The sequence below is a fragment of the Meleagris gallopavo genome, chromosome 4 (assembly GCF_000146605.3).
Source record: "Meleagris gallopavo isolate NT-WF06-2002-E0010 breed Aviagen turkey brand Nicholas breeding stock chromosome 4, Turkey_5.1, whole genome shotgun sequence".
Lineage (NCBI taxonomy): Eukaryota > Metazoa > Chordata > Aves > Galliformes > Phasianidae > Meleagris > Meleagris gallopavo.
Genome location: NC_015014.2, coordinates 40,066,429 through 40,093,397, shown reverse-complemented (window position 1 = coordinate 40,093,397; position 26,969 = coordinate 40,066,429). Strand labels below are relative to the sequence as shown.

Here is a 26,969-nt window from a genome sequence, read left to right as displayed (position 1 = left end):
GGGGAAGCAGATTAAATGCATTTAAGTTTTTCAAGTAATATATCCCACTCCATGTCCACGTGGCCAGGTTCCTGAGGTCATAGGCAATGGCTGTCATTCCAGATCTGGAAAGCATTCTACATCTCAAGGCTTTTGCTGTGGCTCAAGCAGCTCAAGAGAAGTCTTCGTACAGAATACAAAGCTGTGCTGCTGTGTTGATACAGCAGTCACTGAATATTTATAACTTCATAGCAATACATCTGCAGTTTTTGTGGGAGTGCTCCTCACAGAAATGGGAGGTTTCCCCAGAGAACAGATAATTTCCTGAAAATGTTTAATCAGCCCATTTAAAATAGAATTTTAATTAGCCTAAAACCATATGTGGACACTAATGCTCCTCTGCAAAATTCTCTCATTATTATAAAATCCCAATAATGTCTTTTTGGCTTGCTTTTATTTGTAATGGTTCTTGGCACAGTAAGTTAGTGATTGAAATGGAGGAAATATGACCCTCAAGGCTCGTAAGTCTGAACATCAAATCCTCCACCACCACCCTCACCCCCCCACCTTCCAAATTTTGGTCACTTTAACATGTAGCCAGGGATCAGGAGTTGTGCATAATTTGAAGGTTTCTGATTATAAAGTTTTTCCTAACAAAACTCTAAGTCTCTCATAGATGGGGAGCTTGCTTTGAAAATCTTGGGTTCCTAAAGATGTCAGTGAATAACAAGTGAATAACAAGCAACTGAGAGGAGGGTAAAGATTATGATCTTTGTGAGGCTTTCTGGGACAGTAGTATGTTTGGCTGCTTTTTAATGCTGTTTCCAGAAAACTCAGATAACAAGGGTTGGAGAAGTCTCTGTAAGCTACTACTTAAAAGATCAAATATTCTTTTATACCCTCTGCAAGTTGGATGTGTGTTCATTTTCTCCTCTTGTGTGTATCAACAAACCTTCTGCACATGCTCCTGTATCATCACACGCTCACTTAAATAATGGACTATTTCACTGCATAAATGCAGACTATTCTGCATGAACTCTACCCATGAACTCTATTTTGTGTCTTCACTTGTGCTCCGTAAGTGCCATGAAAGTTCTTTTTAGTTTATTCTGGGTATGGCTTGATATTAAACAATTTATTAGACAAAACATTTTCCTTTAAATACAATTATTTTAATTACTTTAATGCAGTAGTACATAATTAGTTCTGATTTACATTTTAAATTTGTACAGTTTTACTTTAGAAAATTAGTTTAATTTTGTCTATGTGTGTTAAAACTCACAAAGTACAATTTTTATTCCTATGGAAATAAAGTTTCCATAAAGTTTATACAAAAACGTTCTAATAGAAAGTAAAAACTAAATTTTGCATATTATCTCTATATAATCATAATCTTTAACTTTTCATTTTCTTCCTCTCTTATGTATAAAATCTACTTAACAATGTCAACCATTATGGAAAAATTGAGCAGTTTGAAAGCAATCAAGGTATGCAATACATCTTATATATATATATCTTCAGCTGTCATTTGGACAAAAAAGTTGGCAAAGAAAGACTGAAATTCAGTGCTGACCTCATAAGAAATTGTACTCATTTGCTTTAAGTGATAGTGGACTTCTTCCAGAGCTGGCCCAGGTGAGAGATCCCACAATGGTGATGGTGCAGAGAGGTTGCATTGCTGTGCTGTGTGCCAGACCAGAGCCTCTTGAGGTGCAGCCACACGGGGTGCCAGACTGGGGAAAGTGATGCACAGCTGGCTGAAGAGCTGCACTGTAAGAAGTAATGAATAATGTTCATGACTGAATGGACTTCTTTCTTTTTTTTTCTCTTTTTAAATAAGATCGAACATAGTAATGGTTGAAATGAGCGTGAGAAACTCAACCACGCAGTCCACCTGCTGGATCAAAAGGTGTGATGGTCTGAGTGGTTAAATAACTAAGAGCTTCTGCATTGTTTTTGTTTGGAAAATTGGGATATTAGCAATAAAATGCAATAGTTGCCGGTTTGCAGCAATCAAACACTCAGATTCCCCCACAACTTCTCATAAGAAAATACATCAGTAGGAATTGGTACTGGACTGCTAACAGACAACTCTCTTTTTCCCCAGATTTTAACTTTAACTGATTTATTTCTTTCAGGAATAGTCCAGTCCTCCTAGGCACGGTACACACTGAATGTTCTCATTACTTTGAGGGAGGACACTGATACTATAAGCACCAAACGTGGTTTCTCAGAGGACTTCAGAACTTCACCATAAACACGCAAGCTTTCTGGTCTATGCAGGTAAATGAACATTTCCTCTTAAACCTTGTTGTTTTTCTCTTAAGGCAATCTTCCTGTGAGTGAGGTAAAGGAGGGAGGAAAAATCCTCAAATCCAACGTACCAGGGCTATCCTTCTGCTTTACAGCTACAGTGTGTGAGCCCCTATGTACATATTTTGCCTTTCAACTAGTGGCATCTTCAGTGCTGTTGTACTATCATGTGCCTGTACCAGTCTGAAGACAGAAAACAGAAGAAAGTTACAGAGGTCTATTTGTAGAAGCAGAGATCCTCTGAATTTGGAGAATTCACAAGAACAATTACAGAATGTGCAAGACAAACTGTATTTTCTAGGTTTTCCCACATGCAATTCACCTTCCAAAATTGACAGAGACCACCTATTCTAATCTTAGAGGTAATTTCACCTGCTTCCATGAACAATTCATCTCACATCAGCAATCTGTAGCTTACAAGCACCTCTGCTATTACCAAATTGTTAACTGTAACAATTTTCTCCAGCTTCAGAACTATTTTTTAACCATTTGGTGTAGGTAACCTCAGCCCTACTCAAAGGAACAGCCATAACGAAAAGCCACTTTTGGAGTTGAGCTGCATCTTGAAGAGGAGCGACAATTTCTTTCATTTTCAGGTCATGTCAGAGGGCTGGTAGTTTTAGTTTTATGAGACTTATGGAGAAGCTTGAACAAATATTAACAAATGTTAGAGGATAAGCAGCAGGAAAAGAGGTACCTGTTTTATGGTGGGCACTGTACTCCAGTAATGAGAGGAATACAGTTCTCACTGGGAGAAACCACCCTCTCCTTTTATGTGGAAAAGAGTGGCAGGAAAGACCTCACAGAAGGGTATCCACTTTCAGTGCCACCAAAAAATCCCCAAATGCTACAATCGATAAAACATATCATTCTCCGGACTTAGAAAAGTTGGAAAAGCAAATAATTAGTTAATTTGATTCAAAACCTTTATTACATTTGTCCTCAGAGGTAAGTTAAGTTGTATCATTTTATCGTTGTGAACAAATCACATTTGGTCCCCTTTATAACTCAAACAATACAAAATACTGCTCATAACTGAAACTTCAATTTTGAAATTTTCAGTATTCTACCAAGTTCTAAGCTTATCTGAAAGAAAGCAAGGAAGCTGAAGAAGAAAATACAACTTTTGGAGCTGCTCTGCCCAGACTGTTCTTGTGGAGACCAACAAACCAAAGAAATCCAGTGCCTGTGAAAATCGAGGTACCGTACATTTGTAAAGATCTCAAGAACAAGACTTATAGACATGCTAAAAAGATGCAGGCATTCTTACTCTTGGCCTTAAACTTATAACAACATCCATTCATCGTTGTCAGTAAATGAGGGATAACCAAAGTAAATTTACCAAGTGATTATTGCACTATGTCCCATGCTCAGAATAAATACAAGATAATTCATGGAGTTTGCCTACAGCCTCAGCTGCTGAGCTGAGTTCAGTTCCTGGTAATCCTGTTCTCAGAACAGAGTCTGAAAACAGAATTGATTAAAATATACAAGTAAACAAGCAAAAATGATGACTACTCTAAAACATTTATTTACTCTTATTTCTTAGCAGCAAGCCTAATGATCAATTTTCATTGAAAGGTATACATATAGTTTTAAACTGCTATGTGATTATACATAGAAAGACACAGGTAGAAAATAATAACAAAACAAACTATTCCAGATCTTATTAGATGCTAAAAAGTAAGATAGCCAAAATCAGAAACAAACATCAGGAAATCCTGCTGTTCAGGGAGAACGTCTCACCAGGGGGAAGTTTTCTAGCACTAAAATGAGCTTTAGTCTTCAGATTAATCAGCATTTCTGTATGACTCTATACAACATTTTTCCACCTATACAACTTTAAATATTGAGTATGTTTTAAATAATGAGCATGTGCATTCTGCATGTAGGGCTACGCTCTAACATAGCTTTTAGCCTTTTAGTGGACTAACTGCTTGCATGTTTGCCCTGCTGTCAGAAGAACAGGTTAAAGCCCGACTGAATAATGTCTAATATAAACCAGGATGTCTGATGGTTATGTTTTCTTTTTTGTGTGTGTGAAATCAGACCTCTGATCGAGATGCTCTTCCGTTCTATTGTTATGCGAATGAACTCTGATGAAAAGTACTTCCACAAGCATTAGTTTCCATGACAAATAATGTCTTGTGTATTTTTTTGTATACATGCTCTTACCTCTGTTAATTAGGCATCTCTTCCTTCTCTGCTGGAGTCCTAATTGGACGCTAAAAAGAAATAGATGCAATTAATGACTAGTCATGTATATATCAGAGATAAATTAGGCCAGTACAGAACGTCTTCCAAAGTTAATATTTCACTAAATATGTACATGAGTCACTTTTGTGTGTTTTCCTTCAAATATAAGCACGTGTCCCTGGGAGCAGAGGAGTAATAGAGCATCCACAAAAATAGGTGAGTGTTGTGTGGGAGAATGACATGAGGTGGGTTTTGTACTTTTGTACTTTTAACAGCAAGGATAGCCTCTTTGAGTGGTTAAAGGAGTGCATTTGTGAGGGTACACAGAAAAGTCACTTGTCTCTCTGAATTCTTTAGTCAACAGTTTAACTGTGGCTTGCCTCGCAAAGGCCTGATTTGGTGACAGATGGGCAGGAAACTGATTTTTGTTATTTATGTTTGCAATGTCGTTATTACTTATGTATATGCTTACATATTTAATACTGTAAGCATTAAGTGAAGCTACAAAATACTTAAGCTGGAAATAAGCCAAGCTAAAGCTGTAGTTTCACAAATCCAAGAGATACCATTGTAAATTTTCAACAAATACGTTTACAGTGCTGGCAGTCCTGATTGCAATGTGTACTGTTTAGGTTAAAAAAAAACAAAACAACAGAAAAAAAAAACACAAAACTTGTTTTCTTTGTAATGACTTCCACACCCTTTAGTGACATGTACAAGTGTTTATAGGTTCTTGAAAAAGTGCTGAATTATTTCAACTGGGATAACAGGATTAGGTAAGGTAGTCTGGATTCCCAGCGATCCACATGCCAAAATGAGAGGCTTTGTTTGTATTCCTATTGGTAAACAGGCTCCAACTGAGGTGCTGGTTCAGGAAATATCTGCTTAGACACCACCTGCATGCTGGAGTGGAGCAAACGGTTGAATAAGCAGTCTGCTAGCAGCTTGGACTGAAAGCAAGGTGCTGATGAGGGCTGTGGATCAAAGCCAAGTGTTGGGGATAGCAAAATTAATCAATGAACTGACAGTTTGTGAAAGTTGAGTAGTGCTCTTCTGTGTGCCTTTTGGATAAAGCTGAGGAAGAGATTTGGTCTTTGGCAGCTGGTTATGCAAACTTAATTAAACTTTACTGTCTGCTTTACTGTAATAGGCAACTAAAAGCTGGAAATCACAATCTGGAAGAAATTTTGCTGGAGATTGCTTTTACTGGAGTGATGACTGACTGTATGCAGTGCCTTAGAGGAGTGGGTATCTGCATAGCAATGGGTAATGAAGTTGTTATTTCTTGGATATGAATGCCATTTTCAGTGACAGAGAGATGCTATTAATGACCAGCTGTCTAAGTACCTACTGATTAACAGCTCAGCTATTAAATATTTTTCAGTCCAGTTCCCTGTGAAATTTCTGTGGAAAAAGCCCTTTGCCTTCCTCAGCAGACCACCTTCTGTGTCAGTCTTGACAAAGAGCTGGAGACTGAATTGCACGTTTGCCCCGTAGGTGTCACCGGAGGACTAAGCATCTGATGTGCTTCCTGAGATCTACCTTCATTTAAAACTATTATGTAAGTTACTGACTGTCTTTTTTTTTTAATGGTTAGTATTTGCATAATGTAATATTAGTCTTCTGAAGTCCATCTGAGTTCATCATCTGCGGCTTCTGTCCTGCTCCTTACCCAGCAGTGAAACTGTGACACCTACTACTCAGTTCTTGTTGCGATAAGGGGAACAGAGTATCACTTATTCCGTATTTGGATGAGTAATCTTCTTATGCAATAGTAAGATTCAGTAATACTGTGCAAACTCTGTATCCCTAACACACGACCAAGTTCCAGGTACCACAGAGATCAGCTATGAAGAGAGATTTATCTAACTATAGGCAATTCTTAAAGAATCTTATGTAGTTTTTACAGTCTTGGACTTATTTTTAGATGCTGGATGACTAAATCTGTGGGATGTGGCATGTAAGGTGCCATAATGTAACTGAACTAGAAGGCAGATTTTTAAATCTCATTTTCAGAAACAGCTAAGCAATGCTCATAGAGGTAGTTCAAATGCCTAAAAGGTGCAGATAAGCATTGCGTAGGTTTTTAAAAAATGGGTGTGTGCTACAAATCAGGGGTGCTGAATGCCTGTAGAAGCCTCACTTCTCTGCTGGCTTTCCAAATCAGATATAAGCCTAATTTAGGGATGAATTTTCCCATAGGCAACAGGCACTACCAGCACTTTCAGGAAAGCTGCCAAGGAAAATCCTAAATACCTCCCCCAATTTTCTTGGCTGCTCACATTTGAAAATGGAGCTTTGGTACCCAGATCAAGGATGTATTTTCATTAAACTTTAATAAAGCTTTATTATTGTAGAGCTGATGGCTGACTTATATCCTTTATTGGAAAAAAAGATATTAAATGTCTATGGATAAGACTGTATACTACATATACGGTAACGAGATTAATTAGTGTCTGTACTTTTCCACAAATGAACATTCTACATGCTTAGTGCTTATTTCATTGTCCTTAAAATTAGTTTTTTTTTTGTAGAAATTGCACTCAAGTGTGACAGAACTTCCTTTTTGTTTCAAATTCATTTTTTTTTAAATGTGCACATTATTAGATCCTATATTAAACTTGCAAACTGAGACATGGACTTCAAGATATCATCAAATGCTGTAATGGAAGATTGAACTTATTGCTGTTCTCATTAATAACTTTCATTACAGTGGAAGAAGATCAAACTTATCAAGAAACTAAAAATTATGTTCCTCACTTATTTATAACATATATTTCCTTCTCTCATTAAAAATCAAATTCCTTTTTTAACAGGTTCTTGATATGATCTGTTTAAATTCCAAATCAAGTCTTCAAAAACAACCTATGAAAATGGATATCCAAATCCTGATTTCAAACATGGCAGCAAAAGCTCATGATCTTAAAGGTACAGCTAGAGAGTCTATATGCAGGTGTAAAAATCAGAGTCTGTTAAACAAATCTGCAAACTGCTAACATCCATAGCACTGTCTTATTCAATGGCATATGGTACAGAAAGTTTCAAAAGTGAATGTTCTCTGTTCTGCTTTCCTTAGAACTATTAAGGAGAAAAGAATGCAATTATCTTTGATTCAGGCAATTCATATCTGGATTTAGATAATACTTTTTCTGACACCTTTCTTTACTCATCATTAATACACTCCAGCTGTAGATGTGGGGTTCCATCTGGTAAAAATTCTTACTTTCAAGGATTTAAATTTCTGATGGTGTACTGCTGGACAGAACCAGGGTCTACATAATGATTCTTCCCATTGTATTTCTTATTTATATTCATCACAGAATATAAAATAGCATAACAGATGGCAGGGAGGTTAAGATCAGAAGGGGACATAGTGATCATTAGCTGAGTTACTGGGTAATACAAGCCTCATTGTTACAGTAAATTTTAAATTCTGGTGTTGCTACTATATTTCTGCCTCTATGTTTTACTAACTAGCTGAATGCTGGCGAGAGGACAACAATACTGACCAGACTGATGTGGCCTTAAAAGAAAATCCTACAGCCAAGTGCTTTCCAATGTTCAATCTCATGTCAATCACAGTGAACTTTTCCTTGTCTACAGAGAATAGATTTTAGCTCTGAGCATCATATGAAGGCTGAAAAGACTCAGCCCACTCGTTTGCAGGCTGCTGCACCCCTACCAAGCCAAAATAGTCTGAACTGCAACTCTGCCACAAGGCCAATAAAAAATTTCACTTATTTACAGCATCTCAGCTATCAAGTCTATGTAGATATAACACTGTCTAATAGAACAAATCAAAGCAGTACTGTGGATTATTTTTCCTCTCTTGTACAAAAAGAAATATCATTTGTGATTAATTTAAATTCAAAGATTGTACTACTAAATCCAGTGTTCAAAAAAAAAAAATCCACGTTTTTTCTCCATGAACTTGTATATACTGAAGTTTTGAGAAATCATAGGCCTAAAGCCAGTACCACCCCAAACAATCTTTTCATAACAACAAAATAATTTGCAGGAAGTACAGGTGATTTATTCAGCTGCAGAGACCATTGAATCACAAAAGTAAAAAACATTCTAAATGACTAATAGTATAGCTTTCGATTATTGAATCACAATTCTGAACTATTGTGGTAATAGAAAGCTCATCAAGAATTTGCAAGTGCAAACTGATAGCTGATTTACAAATAAAATACCCAAGTCATCAAGTAAATTGTCATAAAGGAATCATCTAATCTAATCTGACAAAGCAGTAGGAAATAATGACAACAGAAAAGCTGAGCTGCAACCCCCTAAATTTTCTCCCTCATTAACTCTCACTGAACTTAACTGTAAAAAGATGCAGACTATGCTCATTATGAAGCCAATGCTTTGCATCCCACCTTAGCAGTGTACTTATTAACATTACAAGTCTTTGGTGTTTTGAAAGCCAAAAGAAAGTGTAACTTACCATTTGGATTTTCCTGTTCTAGTCTCTTTCCTGTACTGGTGGACCTAAGGTGGCACACTTAATTCGTGTTTTTTATTTAAAGGATAAAGAATCAATAATAGAAGTTTGCTTTAGAAATAATAAATAATTCTATAAAGCTGTACTCCAGCATTCTGAACACTACCCTGAGTCCTGTGGTGTTTGTTTTCCATCAGCAAGTTACACTGATTCTGGAGCTAAATTACAGTCTTGAGATTTAATTTTTAACATTAGACAACTGATTTTTTTTTCCTCCTCAAAATCCCAGGAAAGACTACTCAGCTGCAGTGATAGCATGAAGCTAATTCGTTATGTTGCGTGTTAACAGTGAAAAACTTCTATGGCACAAAACAAAATTCATATATACGATGAAAGGTATAAGCAGCCCTTTCCCTGAAACAGTGAAATCAGGTCAAGTAAATCCTCCCTCAAATACAAGCATCTTCATGTTAACAACAACAAAAAAGACCTATGCTATTATCTTTTGCACACATTAGAGTCCACCTCCTCCCTTTGTAACTCCCCAGCTGAGGGAGCAGCACTGCTGTTCCCATCTGGCCACTTTGCTGCAGCTTGATTCAGGGAGGGACACCCCAACACTGCTGAGAACAGCTCGTACTGTGCTGCTGGTGCATGGTCTGGGGGCTGTACATCTAAACTGTTCTAAGGCCTCATGCTTTTGCTAATAAGTGTTCCATTGTGATGACAAAAGCTCATCTGATTTTTTTCAGTGAATACAAACAAAAGGGCATTTAATCTCTCCTTGTTAGCAGTATCTGATAGCTCTCCCACTCCATAGAGCAGCAGACTAGCCTTAGTATTCCAGTATTCCTCTTTCTACTAGATTTCTACTAGATTTATTCAAGAGGCAACAATAAACTATTTTTGTTAATGTATGACCTCATATAAAATGAGGGCATAACCTCTTCTTCCAGCTGTCTTGTTGGAAGTAATTAACAAACTTCTTCACTGTGCCTTTCTCCTCAGCCTATCATCTGCTCTGATGCAATTTTTTCAGTGACTCACTGTGTGGGCTTTTGTAAATCTTGTTTTTGTGCATTTCATTTTACTCCATTCACTGAATATAAAGGAGCTGAAGAGCTTTTCTGAGAATTGTGAATTTCTAGGTAGAATCAACACTTTCAGACAGGCATAAAGCCTGATGCAGTCAATATATATTAACAATGTATGTTTGAAGTAGACATATTTTTGTTAGCTGACGGTGCTCAAAAGCACCTTTATTTTGTTCAGCTACAGAAAGATGGTGGTTTCATAAAAGATGCATGTACCTATGCCTCACTTAACAATGTAAAATAAAATCTTAGGAGATCTACGTATTTAGCTTGGGATTTTAACCAAATGCAGTAGCACCTAAATTCAACCAAAATAAATTCAGGAAGCATCTCCAGTAAGCACCAGTGGAAACAGGTATCTACAAGCAGCAAGTTCCTTGGGAGCTGATGGAGTATAAATCATGACAAGATAAATCACAGCTCTAATTTTTGATCTCATATAGAGGACCCAAGTACAAGAGTTTGTTTTCCAAACTTCTGACCAAGATTCCATCAAGAAACATAAATATTCAGACTCGTACCTGTGGAATGGTCTGCAGTCTCTGTTTTTCATTCTGCCACTGTTTGCATCTGTCAAGGGCTTCGTCCACATAAACTGCCCCCTTTTTCAGTTGTTTCTGAACATGGATAAGATCTTCCCGTTCAGCAGGGATGTTGTGTTTCACAGCTGCCATGTCAGTGTGTTTTCTGCATCCTGCCACAAAATGTAGAGATAAACATTAGTAACTCATTTAATTCCTTTGTGATCCGAGTACTTTTTCCAAAGGCATTTAAGTGCGATTTTGCCATTTAACATTAGTTAAAGTCACCATCCTTAGGGTGGCTTTCCCCACCCCTTTATTTCTCTCTCTCTCTCTCATTCCTTTTTTTTTTTTTTTTTCCTAAATGAGAGAAATACAACGAATCAATGAAGTATCTACCATTAGTCTTTGGCAGCGAGCAAGATCTTTCTTAAACATTTCAATCATTACTATAGCCTGTATTCACAGACTCTCCATTAGTGACAGCTCACACAGTAATTTCCTTACAGTGCTAAAGCTATAGTACAGACATTTTAAAGGAAATTGTTGACATGTTAAGACACAGCATTTCCACAGTGTTTCCCCCCCCACTCCTTCCTCAACTTCAAACACTGTTTCTCAAAAGCTGGGGTTGAAATCTGGTCAGAAAGCACCATGAAATTTTACATGATTCTTTTTCTCCCCAACTGTAGTTATCAGATACACTGAGTGATGAGAAGATGTCAGAGTCTCTAGTCCTCCAACAGATTACAGTGCAGGTGCACAACTGAAGGGAAATGTCAGGGAGACATATGCTATCAAATTCACGGCTTGGTCCAAGGAGGTGTATCATGGCTATAGCCAGGATATTGATACTGAGATGGCTGGGATCTATCTCTCTATGAAGATGTTGCTAAGGGACCGTGAAGTACCTGTTTCAAACTGCACAGAGAATGCAGTCAGATTAAGAGTTTAAAACATTATTATTAATTGGGTCAGTTTTTCTGCTGTCTTATGCAATTATACCTTTAAGTGAGGAAGGACTGTGCTCAGAAAATGAAGAAAACAGCTACTGTTTTCTCTCCCTTTGAGTACATGCCATACTAGCATGTTTGGCAGGAATCTCTATTTTTTATTTTTCATCTCTGCTAACTGTTTCTATTTTGACAGAATGATAACCCTAATGACTTGCATCTGAAATGAAATTCAGAGATCAGACCACACACACACAATAAGATATAGAAGTGTTCTTTTCCTCAGTGGTTTAGTTCTCATACCAGTAGCACTGGAGACTCTAGTCTCCCTGTCACAGAACAAACCAGGCTATCGCATGCTGCTCTATATGCTTTAATCCTGGTCTACTTGTTAGAAGAACAGATAAGAAAAATATTCACTCAGCGTTCATTCATTTTGTATGTAACATTGCTAGTTACTTTAGGGTACCATTAAAGGAATTTGGTAGCAACATTTTGATGTGCTACAACTCAAATAACAACTGGAATGCCACCAGTAATTCATTTTACACGGATCTTGGGGCACCCAGGAGAGAACTTAGGCTCCACTCACTGCTGCCTTTCCATGGCTGGAATTAAGCGAGCACAGCTGAGCCCTCCAGTCTTTCCTTTACTTGGTTTTAATCACAATGGAGAAAGCAAACAGAAAGGCATAAAGTAACTCTGGCTCTACAAATCTCTCCCAAAGGACTGTAACTTTTATTTTTCTTTCTTTAATCTGATCTCTTCATGCTGTGATAGCATTAAGGATATAAATCACATGCAGGAAAATAGATGCTAAGTCAGTCAAAATCAAGTCACAGCAATTCTCCACTAGTTCTGCTGAAAAACACCAAAGAAGTTAAAGAGCTAAATTGAATTCTGTACCGTGCTTCCTGGCATCGCAGTACATCTTGTCATAGTCACTGGGCATTTGAGTGGCTTTTTGCTGAAACACTGCAAAGTTAAGAACATAAGGAAGTTAGTCAAAAATGATAATAAAAGACATGAATTCTGGAAGAAGAACAGAGGCTCATGGAAACAGGCTGAAATACATCTTATTCTAGCCTAAAAGTATTTCTCAACCACTTGTCAGTCTAATATTAATTACTTGAAAAATCGTTCTGTTGCACAGAATGTTAGGATTACTGATATTACAGATATCATGAAAAGAGCTTTGAATAAAATAAGACTTATTATATTGACATTACTTGTTTAGAAAAAACACTAACACAGCTCAGTCTCAGAGTTCTTCAGATGATACCAACTATAGCTATAGCCTGTATCTTACTTTGGGAGAAAGCTAAGGCAGGAAAACCAATAGCACCAGCTGAGAATAATGACAGTACTTAAGTGAGAATATAGGCATACTTTTCTCTAGCTAGTACAGGCTCCAAGAACAGCAAATCCTGACTGCTTTTTCTGTAATTCTTGCCCATCACTCCATTGTTGTGAGGCGCCAAGAGTACAGCCAGCCTGGGTGTGCCCTGAAACGCTGTAAACTTTTGCAGGCAGCATATGTGAACTCCAGATGGCTTCTAACTTAACTGCTGTCAGAGATGCATTTCCCATTAGTTCTCAGTTCTGATTTTAGCGAAATCCCCTTGATAATCTAGAACAGTACCTTGCAGGGAAGTCATCTTACTGACATTGCTACAAAGCAATACGTGGCCATTTCAGTGAAACAAATCTTTGCTTTGGAACCAAGGCCAGGTACAACAGAGCTGTGCACAAGCAGCATGCTGTGCATGGCACCCCGCAGGCTGGGCTCCTTGCTCACACAGACCAAGGAAACCCAGCATCCTCAGTTTGCTCCTTGTCTGCTCAGACAGCCGCATATGATGCAGCAGTTTCTCTCAGGAAACTTGTGAAATGGAGCATCAAGGGCACGGTGACTTTTAAACTCTGCACATGCCATATGGAGAGGTGAAGAAGGAACAGCTCCTGAGAGGGTGTTTTCTACACAGCAGGACTCCTGAGTATGCCAGTGCAGGAGGAGATGATGAATGAAAACAGCTGGGGACTTGGTATTCCTGAAAATGTTATCAGACAGGTTAAATGGATAGAGTAAAAGAACTATCCAGGCAATCCAATCTGTTGATGTTACATCTCTAACTTCAGCCTAATACTGATATATTTTAACATTTGTAGTACTCCTCTCTGTGATTCCCAAAGAATCCTCCTAAATGTGGCTGTGGCGTTACTTGAAATATGACTTCTTTGAACAGAGGAAGTGGAAGTACCTCAGCGCTGAGGTCATGCAGGCAGCCAGAATTCCACCGTCTAAGGAGGAGGAAGGATGCACTCCACAATATCCCTGATTGGAAAGTACTTTAATTGATAGGCTATGAAATTTCTGCTGAGTTTTGCAGTCTTGGAGTAATCAGAAATGGAATTACTCTTCTAGTTTTTAAAACTAAAACTGTTAAAACCACTTTACTTGCTGCATCTTGCTGAAATTATTTTAGTTGGCAGCAAGTACTCAGTGTGGGTGAAGTAAATGAAAACAAATTATTCCTGCTTCTGGAATGCCTGGAAAGATGAACACACACTGCTGCATGACTGCCACAGGGTTAGGGAAGACTCAAGTGATTCACTCTTTCATTCTCACATTTTAATTACTGCTGGAACTCAGCAGAATGAAATAAACAGGTCACTTTGTACAGAGATCCATCCTGTTCTTGTGGAGAATATAGTGAATATTCCTATAGTAAGACAATATTATCAATATAGCATTTTTTTAGGTGTCAAAATGCCATAGTTGTTCAACTGAAAAATATTTTCAGATCCTCTCTGCCACAGATAATCCAACTGAAAAACTGCAGTGCTGCTATTATAACATGCATCTTCAATATCTGTAAGATCATAAAGACAGTCCATTTCAATTCATAATCACATTGTGCCTGGCTGAAGTACCTGTACAGGTCAAATACTATGAACTAAATATCCCTCCCTTTGGTTGCTACACAACACAGATGAAGTTCTTTGTATGGCCTAAAGAGAAAACTGAAATATTTAAAATCTAAGTCTCTTGTTTCATAAAATACTCTGCTTGCTACAGAATGATAGAGAACTTAACAAGAACTGTGATGAGTAGAAAGTGTCTAGAAAGAGACGATGCAAATTTTTTACAATAGCCATAGGTTGACATAAAGAACATGAATTTGATTTTCAGAATGAGCTGAGCATCTAACACAAAGCTGGGATGTTAAGGAATTATAGTTGCACAATGACATTTCAAAAATTGCTTGATGATGGGCCAATATGAAGTGATGTAATAATCAAAATGTGGAAGAAGTTACATTATGAAAGCAGTCAGCTCGTACTGGTAAGATGCAAGGATGTGGTTTGTCATTTAGATTTTGCTTTACCTGTCTACACTATGAAGCCACATTAATTCTAAAAAACACACAGCAGTTTTGCACTTTATACTGCTGATTCAAGTAAAGCTTGACTGATTAACTGATCCTCCAGAAGAATGTGTGAGCTAATCATACCATCACCCTGATGCTACTTACTCAACACTTTTGGCAGAACAAACGCAAAGGAGAAGAGACAGCAAAACAACCACTAACCACCATTAATTTGAATTCAGTTTGCTTAGGGAAATTAATGATGCAGTTATTCATCAGCTTCGTTGAGCTGGTGTTCCAAACAAAATTATCTACTGCCCTGTTTTGTTTAGGAGACATTCAAAATTAAAATCCAGGGAAAACCAAATCTTTATAGAAACACAAGGCAAATTAATTAATACACTAGGATTGCACTTATTAACACATCTCAACTTGGTTGCAAACTGGAGTCAGTTAGCAGGCTAGCTGGGATGTGTTGCAGTGGGAGACTCCTATCGTTGCCTATTCCATCTCCCCCTGCCACAATATTTAAACAGTTCAACTGTGCATGCATATACCAAGGCAAATAAAGCTCACAAATTCTTTTTTTGGTGTGGATTAGATTGTAAATTAAATGTAGCACGGTGAGGGATGACAAATACACAGGGAATAGCAAGGAAAGAATAAAGTAGGATGATGCTTTTTATTCAGGAGATGAGAACTATGCAGATGTTTGTTCACATCTTTTTAGATCTCATTTTCCTTTAGCCAGTATTGTTTGCTTACACACAGAGCATTGCTCAGGGTGAGCCCTGGAGATGCAATGCTCAGAGATGATTAAGGACCGTTCCTAAAACTATACAAAATATTTCGTATTCAAGATTAAGACAAAAATTCTGGTGATTCATAACATCAAATCAGCTAAGGAAATGAGATACTGTAAGCAGTATGGCCTTTTTATTTTCCAAGGCATGCAGCTGAGCACTGAACAGAAGTGCAGCAGCCCTGTGAGTCTGGCCTAGCCTTGTCCAGGCATTGTGTAGAAAGAGTGCTGTGCAAGGTAGCAGAGGTGGCTCAAACCCAGAAGCTGCCCCATCACGGTGGCAGTGGTGTCTGAATGAGCTCACACCATCAGAAGGGCCTAGCTGTGCCAGTGTGTGAAAACCTGTGACTACATCTGCTCTGGTACAGAAACTGATCTGTTCTAAACACACTGTCAGACACTCTTAGGACATTTCTGACAGTACACAAGTCATTTCATCAGGATAAAGACTAAGCAATGTCAAGAGCACTCATGGGAACACCACACTGTCACGTTGCCCCACTACATGCAGGTCAATGCATGCGGTCTGAGTTACAGTTCCAGCATCAGCCGCTCACTACAACTGCATGGGCTGTCAGCCCCTACTTTGCACAGCATCATCAGTGAGTCAGGGCTGATAAACTCCTATTTTCCCAGATGAAAAGTAAAATGTCCTTGAAAAGAATTCCATTGTAATGACAATGTGAAAACAATGCAAAACCAAGCACGCTCACCAGCAATTTTCTTTTCAGTCTGCAGTCAGATTCCAAAGCTCCTGGAGTCACAGCAACTTTGATTAGGAGTGACCACAGGACGCTGCACAGAGACAATTTTTCCCCTATATTAAGGTAAGACAACCAAAGCAATACTGGAACTGCTTTTATAGAAAGAGTAAAGGGTGAGTTAGAAGAACAATGTCAGCAAACTTACTGTACATCACACTGTTGCTCTTGTCATCAGTTAAACTTAGCTTAGTATGGAAGGTGGAAGGACTCTAACAACATTCTCAAGAATATTTGTTCCACTGTGTAAAACATAAATATACTTCTGCATTTGCATTTCAGAAGAGAAAAGCAAAAAGGGAAAGACTATCTGGTTTGACCTAAACCATGCCATTTAGTATGGGTTACTTTTCAACTGGGCTGCATCCTAAAACTGTTTTTTCTCTGCTTGCCTTATTCAGTAGGCGTTATAATCTACGAAAGTTAAGACAGCAAAAAATTTGACAGAATCAACATAGCAGACCAGTTCCTAACCAGATCTCTATAAGGTGTTCTAAGATAGATGAATAGTGGTTCCTAGTATTTTTTTTCCATGGGAAAACATTTCTTTGGTTGGAGATACATAATGAAATTCATCTGCAGTGCAGTATTTTATCTCCATTGGAGGAAAATCCCTCTGTGGGACATAAAGGTTTTGTAGTTTGCATGTGCTCCAAGGCTTTGGTTTGGGAACACTCACTTCAGAGCATTTAAACCATCTGCATAATAAGAATTTTTAACTCAGGATGTGATCGTTGTAGTTCACAGTAATCAGCCTGATAAATTTCCAAGATATTAACTATTCTGCTTTGGATTTTCTTCCTCATTACAATTGGGTTTGTCTATTCTGGACATAAACTATTTTGCCTCCCTGAAAATATTTACCACCTGCTATTTTTTTTGCATGCCCTATGTTGCACTGATGAGCAACTTAAATGTTATTTTCTTCTGTAAGAGTAAATGGGAAATATATTCTCCACTTCTCCTGGTGTGAAGTTCCATCTTTATATAGTAAAATATTTCCACTGTACAGAGGATGCGTTCGTTCAGGGATTCATGGAAGTTTTGTACAGCAGCAAAGGCTACAACATATGAAGTTTTATTCACAGAATAAAAGAATCGCTGAGATTGTGAAAGAACTCTAAGATCGTCCAGTCCAACTCTCCACCTACCACCAATATTGCCCTCTAACTATGTCTCTCAGCACCACATCTCCGTGCTTCTTGAACACTCTACAGGGATGGTGACTCTACTACCTCTCTGGGCAGCCTGTTCCAATGCTGTAGGGCAGGAGTCCATGCTGTGGAGAAGCCTTCTCCACAGGTCCTGATTCTCTCTGACAGAAGATAAATGATCCAGCCATGACAGGACTGTAACCCTCATGCCCTGGGAGACTCTGCTAGGTTAGACTTCAAAAGTGGTACAGATGTATTAAAGAGACCTATGCACCTATCCTGAGAATGTACTGGGGGCTTAGGTTTCCCACTCAGCCAAAATGGTATCCAACATGGAGTATTTAAATTTCACTGTAAACTGAAAACACAACACCTTCATACATTTATTTAATAGTTGTTTTGGCAGCAAACCATCAAAAACAACAACAACAACCAACCAGCACTGAAATAACCTACAGAGGAATACTAAGCACCTGAGGAATGGAAAGGGAGCACGTGAAGAGTGCACAGCATCTGGACAGCTAGTTATTTGGAATCAGTTTGCAGCTCCATTGACTAAGGAACCTTCCCCATATAAGACAAAATTCTTGCAGTGGTCTACATTAAACAACAAACGCAGTATGCTTAGCAGTGACCCTTCAAAAATTTGCACACTCATTAAAGTTTTGAAAAAGGAATAAATGAAGCAACCCAAACTTACTAGAATGCTTATGCTTGAAATCTTTAAAGTCACTCATATTCTCCAGATTTGTCAGTAAATCCAGGTAAACTGTTCAAACAATAAATTCCAGTAGCTCAGTTAGCCCTACTTGTATATACTGCCTAGGTTTCAAAGTGTAGATCCTACTTTGAAAGTGACTATAAAAAGGGCTTGTGAAGCTCTGCTCTCCATTAATCAACAGCACCAAGTGGTAATCTACACAGAGCAGGGTTTTTGCCTGGTGCAAGCCTGTGACACCATGTATTTGAAAGCTACTTCTAATTATAAAGAGGGCTATTTGCTAGCTCTCTTTGTTGCTATTCTCATAGAAACAGTGCCGCTTTTGCTTAAAGCAGAAGATGCTCTTTCATAACTTCATGGACTTCAGTGTGTTCTGAAAGCTGTCATGGGAATTCAGCCACTTGCTCTGTTCTGATTGACAGAAAAACTAAATTAAAACAGAAGCCCCAAAACACAATCCATTTTTGTTATGCAATGCTTACACTATTTTTTTTTTTGTCAATAAACAACCCCATAGTTTTCCATCCCCTCTGTGGATGCAACAAAGACAGAAAGAAATCCTTCCCTTGCAGCTCTGCAGACTATTAGCACAACAGCCCCTGTAAGTCAGAGCTCAAAGCTTGTTTGTTCTGCAAACTCTCAGAGCACATGAAGATCAAACTACAGGTGACTGTGCAGCTTTAGTACAGTCCTTCTGTGAACCATTCTGTATCCCCGTTTTTCCCACAGAACCTGGATCTTACTGAATATCAGAGGGAATGGTTCTGAAGATCAACCAAAGCTGTGTAGTGAAGATGACCTGTTTCTTACAGAAATATTATCTGTTTTAGAATTTAAAAGGTATTTAGTGAATGGATATGGAATACAGACTGGGGAAGGATGCCTGGGTAACTAAAAGCTGCTCTGTGAAACTTATCTCTCCACCAAGGTCCCAGCATAACTCCATACAAGTCACTGAAACTAGCACAGGCTCACAAGTCTCTGATATCAGGATGCTGACTCAGGATTAGATATCCTAATGAATGTGAAGTTCTGATCACTCACAGTAGCCACTGAAAACAATGGGATCTCTGCTCTGAATGAGTAAAGTGCTACAGAACAGTGTATATCCAAAGCATGGCATTCTAATTGCTTTGTACTGGGTGTCCAAAAGCTCAGTGGATATGGAATAACACAGCACCTAGGGCAGGCAGGAATCACATTTTAATCAAAAATGGAAGAGTTTTGCATCTTATGCTCATCCACTTTAAATACCTGATGAAACAAAATGCCCGGGATAAACAGCAGTATACATATTTAAGGATTGTATCCTAATGTTTGTGGCAGGGAGAAAGAAGTAAAACTACTAAATGACCTTAACTTATAACTTTTTCATTATTTGACTTTGCATCTTCGGCAACGCTCTTTTTAACATAATATATGAAAACAAAACCTGAAACCATCATCTGTTTGTTTGAGAGATGAAAAATGCCTGCATGTACTAGCCACAGCAGTTTTATTTTACATCAGTTAGATTAAATTATAAAGCAACGGATGCAAACACATGCAGATTTTAGGGATAGATTTGAATAAAATGTTTTGGTTCTTACTGCTGAAACAATCTTTTCTGTTCTGATTATAGCATTTTTAATAAATTACACCAGAGACAGGGATACTGCTAGACTGGATGAATAACTTTAACAGTTGCTGGAAAGGACAAACAAATAGCAAGAGAAATCTTCCACCTGAATTTCTGTCACTTCTGCCTAACAGTTCACTGTCTCAGAAAATGCCTGCACAAAATAGGAGAATGAGAAACCCCCAAGCTGGAAGCAGTGTGACTGCCAAGGGAAGCAGAGGCCTAAGTTGCCAAATGAAATGCTTTTAATTTTCTCATTTATGGTGCAGATAAATGAACTTGAAACAGAAGCTGATTTCACAGAACAACAGTACCATAATTTGTCTCCCACTACTTGCTTATAAAAGCCAGGTTCACGTATATGGTATATAAGCACCATAGGCCCATCAAAGCAATCACTCTGAAAGTCTCCTCCTTAGTGAACAGTTTGGGCAGACAAAGCAGAAACCCTTCAGTGCAATAGAAGACAGTAAAAGCAACCTTCCAAATAAGGCATCTTCACAGTAAGGGTTTTCAAGTCACTGGAACGTTTATGATGGAAGACCAAGATTTGAAACTCTGCTCTAACCATCCCAGCAAAAGCAGGTATTTTGAGATTTTTGTAATTTAACAGACTCCCCGTACACATCTTGCATTCTTGCAAGGTACTGTAATGATTCATCCTTCTGCCTCCCAAACCTGCTGTAGAAAGAACTACTAAATGATGAAGACATGAACCCACACATTCCAGCCCTCTCTTGGAGTTATACAGCCTGAAGCTAGCTAGGAAGAATAAAACAGATCTTTGACTGAAATAGGAATGACAAAGGAGGTGCTTCTCTCTGTGATAGGAAGATTTGGGTAGTAGTAGTCCTGTCTTAATGCCAAACATTCACTGGATAGAGTAAGCTTCTGGTTTCCTTCTCAAACCCATTTTTTCCTATCATTTATTCTTCTGCATGTTCTTACACAACTGGAAGATTCCTTTAGAGAGAAGATTTATGTATTTCGGGGCTTATACAGAGATCCCTGAAAGTTCACATGAACTTCTGTTACTTTGAAATTTGGCTTCAATCTGAATTGGGCTAAAAGATGACATTGTGTTTCTAAGAAGATCCACCACTTTTCACAGAAATGGTAAAAGGACACAATCCTTCCTCACATGGTAATTTCTAGCATTGCAAGAAGGAAATTTCAAAGGAGTCCTTACATTGGCATTCCTCTCTACTGTTCACACCAGGAAAACAGAATACAATTAACACCTCTCAGAATTAAGGCAAAACAATTTGATAAAGAAACTGAAAGGAAAAGCTACTCCAATAGTACATTCTGCATTATATTGTTAAAACAGACACACTCACTCACATCTAGCCCAGTGATTCTTAATCTTCTATCATTTTGTCATATTTTTTTGTAAAATTAAACCAAAAAAGTGATGTTATCTTGGATGCAAGTTGGAAAGTATCAGTCAGACGTTCTCAGCTCATTTGAAAGGTGTGAATAGGTAGACTGAATCAACTGATTTGCTGATTTGGAACAATCTGAACAAAGATCTTAGTCTTTTTAAAAAAATATTCATTAAAAAGAGCAGATGTCCACATTCTATCAGCAAATACACAGAAGCAAGCACAAACCTTGTACTATATACGGAGTGTTCTCATTTCTGACTCCTAAATGCTCGGGACGAGGGGCAGGAACGGGTGGCCTGTTCATGATAAACGATTTGCGTTCTTTCCTTCTCTCCTCATCTTCCTCATCCAGTATCAAATCATACAGATATTCATCGTATTTCACAAAAGTATATGGGTGGTCCTCTTCATCATCTTCCTCACTGGTATATTGGTCTTCTCTGTAGCATGCTGTCTTCAGTCCATGTTCTGTTTCACTTCTCTCCTCCACAAAATTCCTCTCTGAAAAAGTGAAAAATTATGTTGCATTGATAATAAAGAAAGAATATTAAGACTTAACTTATACTTCAGATTTTCCTAATGTAACTTATAGTCCTAATTTCACTTTTAAACTAAGGTACTCCAATTTTCACCGGCTTCATTGTCTAAGTCAGCAGAAAGGATACCCAAAAGGAATAATTTCAGCTCCAGAGCCTTCTCGTGATTTCACATCAGATTATCAAAATTAGATGCTAATACATTAGCTCCAAAATAAATCTTATTTAAGAGCAATGCTGCATGCCCCAGTTGCTCCCACAAGAGTCATAGGAATACCTTCATTACTGATGAAGCTAAGTAAGGAGACTGTGGCCCTTTGGCATTTTGGGAAATCATGTTTGCTGCTGCAACAGTAACTTAAGAATGGAAACATTTCTGAAAAACACTGGGTTTTGTCTTTCCAACATTTTCAACGTCCCATTTATTTTTGAGGATTTTCTAGAGAGGTACTATAAGGAAAGGTTAAAAGAAAAATTAAAAAGCTCTCTAAAGGATAAATGAAATGTATAATCTCTTATAATTTATGCTAAGACTGTTCAACATTCCACACCCAAGTGATCTCCCTGGGTCTCTCCCTACATTTAAGAGTATATCTAAACAGAACTTGCTGCCCTTTAGCTTTTGCATTTTACAGCTTTTAAAGGAAGTGATAGATTTTCTCATACCTGGGTTTGTTTGGATTTATTTGTATTTAAAACTCCCACAAACTGTTAAGAATTAGGAAGCTGTTATAGAAACTGCCAATTCCACAATTGTTTTCACCTTCCTTGTGCTGACCTATTCTTCCTGTGCAAACAGCAAACCTAGTGTAGTGAGCCATGTTTTCCTACTGTCATAGTGAACTATATACATATGTATCTGCTAAACTAGGCTATGGTCATTACCATAATTTTAAATTCTTAGGCTGCTATTTAAATAATTGCTTTATCTGTTTATGGTTTCAGAGAAGCTTAACAGTGCCTACAAGCGTGACACATTTACAAACGAGATGTATCCCTTAAAAACAGCTTGTACTATTAATACATATTAATAAATATTAATAATATGTATTTTGGTTCTGATAAATTAAAAAAAACAAAACAGTATTATAGGTACCATATTTAACATGAAAAATATTTTGTTTGCACGCCACTATGAAAGTAATATTTCTTTCTCTGCAGGATTTTCTCCTTTAACCCTCACAGCGGGCACTCTCATGCTGCTGCCAAAAAAAGTCTTCAAAAGAGGGGACTTAACTTTTAGGTCTTCCACAGCAATAGCTAAAGAAAGTAGCTGACAAAAAAAAAGCAGCAGTGACTCATTGGAGCTCTTTGAAAGTATCATCCCAGTTTAGTGGGATCCTGATACCCCCATCCTCACATCCCCAAATGAAATGAAATGAAACCAAGCCTAACGCTTCAGGAAAATTCACAGCATGTCTTAACAGCATGTCTTAACTGAACGAGTCATGCAGATGTGTTTTTAGCTGCACTGGCCTTATCAGCACAGGACTCAGCATAGGACACTACACAGCAGAGAAGCTTTCTCTGCCAGTATCCATATATGGATATATAGACAGAAACTGGCATTTGGCAGAGAGCAATGCATCCCTACTTAATGGTGTAGCCACATGAGAGCTATCCCAAGATAGGCATTTATATCAAGCTTGCTCAAAAAAAATCCTGTGTGTCAAACTTGCCCCCTCATTTGTGCACATATATAGCTACAGTTGAGTATTGCATAGCAAGCAGAATGCATCTGCAGTAGCAATTTTATTCTGTTTCTCTTTGTTTTGAAATCTGCAACTTCCAGCTTTTTTCTTCCTGGCAGAAAACAGGAGAAAAACCAACCTCAAGCAGGCTATAAAGCTAAAAAGCTATCTCTGGGTACTTACATGAGTATCAAAGTCTTTCATTACGGTAATTCAGGATTCTATTAGTTTATGCCACATTTAAACACAGAGTTTCTGCACACTCTTATAGGTGGAGTCCATGACAAGGTTTTTTTCCTGCGTGATTTTTAAAAGACTATTTAAGCTTGAATTTTTTTGCATGCTTATTTTTTCCCAATGAGAGAAAAAAAGATAATCACTCCTTCTGAAATACATGCAAATAGTATTTTCTTCTTCTCATACTTTAATCAACCCACAACTGAACATCTTAGATTTTTACTAGCGGGTTGAAATATTAAAAAAAAAGAAAAAAAAAAGAGGAAAGAGAATCAAGGCATTTCATTAAAAGTCATGATTTCTCCCTCTCCTTTCTGTTTGTAACGCAATAAAGTGTTCTATTTCTAATCACAACATTGTCTAAAATGAAGTGAAGTACTGTGTTACTTCATTCTCTCATTTCTGTATTCTTTCCATGAAATTCATTCAGTCAAGATAGCATTAAATATTTTTAATGTAAATATTTTTAAAAATTGAGAAAAATAGAAGTTCAGTGTTTTATCTTGGAACTCTATTGTTAATCCAATATCTCATGTTATTTAGCACCTTTCTGAGATGTGCAGAGTGAGGAAAAGCTAAAACCTGAACCCAGCAGCCCACACCACAGTACCAGCTGACCTACCTGGTCATGAAGATCTTGATGCAGCAAATTTCATAGGTATGTTTGTGTTCCAGAATTAGGGTCATACTACTGCCTAACTACTACTATTAGAAGTGATTGTATGCAATCTCTACTGCAGCACTTAATGTGTTTGCACTCATGTTTGTATCTGTGGTTACTTCCCTCCCGAGATAATACCTTGTGACAAATGGTGCAGCTCAACCTGTCTCAGGGTGCCAGGCAGATTTCGAGGAGGAGGTGGGGGCGGTTTCTTGTAGAAAAAACATTCTCTGCTGTTTTCTTCATAATCACAGTCAGGTATGCTGGCATACAAATTGTCAGGACTGTTGACAAAGGTGTAGGAATCTTCCTCCTCAGTTTCCTCTCCGCTATCTTCTACACCGCATTTCTCTTCCTTATCCATCTCAGCTTCTTGTTGACATTTTGATCCAATTCCATCTTGATCTCCTGGGTTCTGCTCAACTTGTAATGTTAAAGAATGCATTATTTCATTTAACATTTGCTATCTTGAAACATTTCCCGTTTCAAGGATTCCCACAGAAGCAACACAATGGCTAATAAAACTTTCATGAACTAATGCAGTAGAAAGACTGTCAAATACATATTGCCAGTGATCAGCTTTTAAAATATTTACCAAATCAACGATGGAAGTTTTTATTATATCTTGCTACTCTGGTACACAATATCTTTGTGCACACAGTATGCTAAACTTTTCTGGAGATATTGTCAGAATGAGTTCGCACACACTTACCTTGCCTCCATAATTTGTATTACTTGATTTTCAGTGCAGCACAGTGCACTACTTAGGAAAACAAGTTACACTTGTGTGAGCTATGGCTTTGTTTTTCTACGATGGATTTCGGATGCTTATTTATATCTCTATGAAATGAAAAAAGCACTGCCCTTGGAGACACGGCTGTACTTCTGAGGAAATTCTGTGGGGCTTCCAGGTTTTCAGGGGGCTGTGGACCACAGGTTCACCCAGTGAAAGGATGAACTTTCAACACTATGCACAGCATCAAGATTTGGGTAGTCCGTCTAAGTGACATAAAGTGAGCTATACAGGTCTGTCAGCAGAATTACTGTCAATACAGAGCTGGTAATACAGAGCCCTTTCCATTCTGAGTTACCCCTTGGGAAGGCCTTTATTTCACCACTGATTAAAGTGGGAGATTAGGGCACGTAGTTGACTAACATGGCCAGCTGTTACAATTTACGTTCTTTTTCCTTGCATCTACCCTGAGGTGCTCCTATATGCAGAGGAAACGTGATAGAGACAGTAGATACATATCAGGGCTAACAGATTTCTACCCTACATTTTCAGTGTCGATTATATTACCTAGACATGCCAAAACAGCAAACTTAAACACAGCAAATAAGAAATGCCATTTATACACAGAATATGAGACCAGTTGGAAAGATACAATTGCCAACAAACAGTTAAGACAAAAACAAGATCAAGTTTAGTTTCATAAATCCATGATACTGCAAAAATATATCTAACTACAAGAGACTGTCATCAGTAAAGGCAAATAAATAACTCTGCACTTTTCAAGGGAAATACATATTATCACACAGATTAGCAACAAACTCATAATCAATCTGTGTTTAGGTGCATGAAGATGCAACTACCTGTGCCTCCACACAGAAGTTGCCCACACCTGTAGGCAGTGTCTTCTCTTACATAAAGGTTCTCTGAGAACCTGGAGAATTCAGCTGTTTTCTAGATGCGAAGCAGAAACCAGAAACTTGCAGAATTTACCAGAAACACTTTGCACTGTGATTGTCTCACAGAGTGATGATTTTGACATTACTATTGAATCCCTTGCTTGCAATTCCCCATCTCCTAGAACATCTGTCCTCCCCAGAAGTAGAAATAACATGGAAATTACAAGTATTAAAATAATTCGACCCCTGTGTTTGTCAATAATCTCACTCAATGCAGCACATGATTTGCTACTGAGAAAGATGCCTCACTATGTGACTTACTCGTGTCTGGTTGAGCTTCCATGCCTCCCATAAGCATGTAAGCATCCTCATATTCCTCTTCCTCCTCATGGCTAGCGAAATCATCTGTTGTTTTAATCTACAAATCAAAACAGAGTAGGGTATTATTATTATTTTGGTGATATCATTCCTAAATAAAGCCATATAAGGCCAAAAAAGAAACAACTATTCTGATAGGAACAGCCACATTTTTTTCTTTTGGTTCTGTCAAAAAATCTTCAACATTTTAGTAACTGTAAATAGGAGACCGAAACATAATGCATTCATAACTAATGCAGTAGTACAGACAAGGAATGTGTGTAAAGGACATAAGGTACTGCCATGAAGCGATATCCAAGGAAGGATTCAAGCTAAATCATCTCTGCTCAGCACTGCATAGGGCTATTCAGACATTTCCCAAGTTTATTCCAAACTCCAGAGCACTCATTGGTAATGAGAAAAATCAGTAGCAGAAAAACAGAAAGTCTATAGGACATTACTATATAGCTAGAGGGTGCACGGAGTACAAGAAATCTCTGGAGAGCTCATTACAAACAGCTCTTGAATCCTAATGGTTGC

The 26,969-nt window shown here is 38.0% G+C and overlaps 1 protein-coding gene and 1 long non-coding RNA gene across 4 annotated transcripts in view; one reads left to right on the top strand and one right to left on the bottom strand.

The window, feature by feature from the left end:
* Positions 1–26,969, top strand: part of LOC104910731 — a 57,926-nt gene that overhangs the window by 23,486 nt on the left and 7,471 nt on the right. Inside the window, exons 4-12 of one of the 2 annotated variants that reach the window (XR_004159633.1) lie at positions 1,451–1,466; positions 2,118–2,262; positions 3,355–3,492; positions 4,658–4,704; positions 5,639–5,754; positions 5,873–6,049; positions 7,305–7,416; positions 16,408–16,503; positions 24,326–24,440. This is a non-coding gene — a long non-coding RNA (uncharacterized LOC104910731). Of the gene's footprint in view, positions 1–1,450; positions 1,467–2,117; positions 2,263–3,354; positions 3,493–4,657; positions 4,705–5,638; positions 5,755–5,872; positions 6,050–7,304; positions 7,417–7,965; positions 8,508–16,407; positions 16,504–24,325; positions 24,441–26,969 lie in introns of those variants that run through there. The other variant, XR_004159634.1, reaches the window with a different exon arrangement.
* BANK1 (B cell scaffold protein with ankyrin repeats 1) overlaps positions 1,124–26,969 on the bottom strand; it is a 130,574-nt gene continuing 104,728 nt past the window's right edge. Inside the window, exons 8-14 of one of the 2 annotated variants that reach the window (XM_010710042.3) lie at positions 26,394–26,490; positions 24,582–24,866; positions 21,544–21,819; positions 12,410–12,478; positions 10,551–10,723; positions 4,468–4,517; positions 1,124–1,749 (exon numbers count right to left, since the gene is read on the bottom strand). In XM_010710042.3, coding sequence (XP_010708344.1) covers positions 4,473–4,517; positions 10,551–10,723; positions 12,410–12,478; positions 21,544–21,819; positions 24,582–24,866; positions 26,394–26,490 — 945 coding nt within the window. In that variant the 3' untranslated portion in view covers positions 1,124–1,749; positions 4,468–4,472. The remainder of the gene's footprint in view (positions 1,750–4,467; positions 4,518–10,550; positions 10,724–12,409; positions 12,479–21,543; positions 21,820–24,581; positions 24,867–26,393; positions 26,491–26,969) is intronic. The other variant, XM_010710041.3, reaches the window with a different exon arrangement.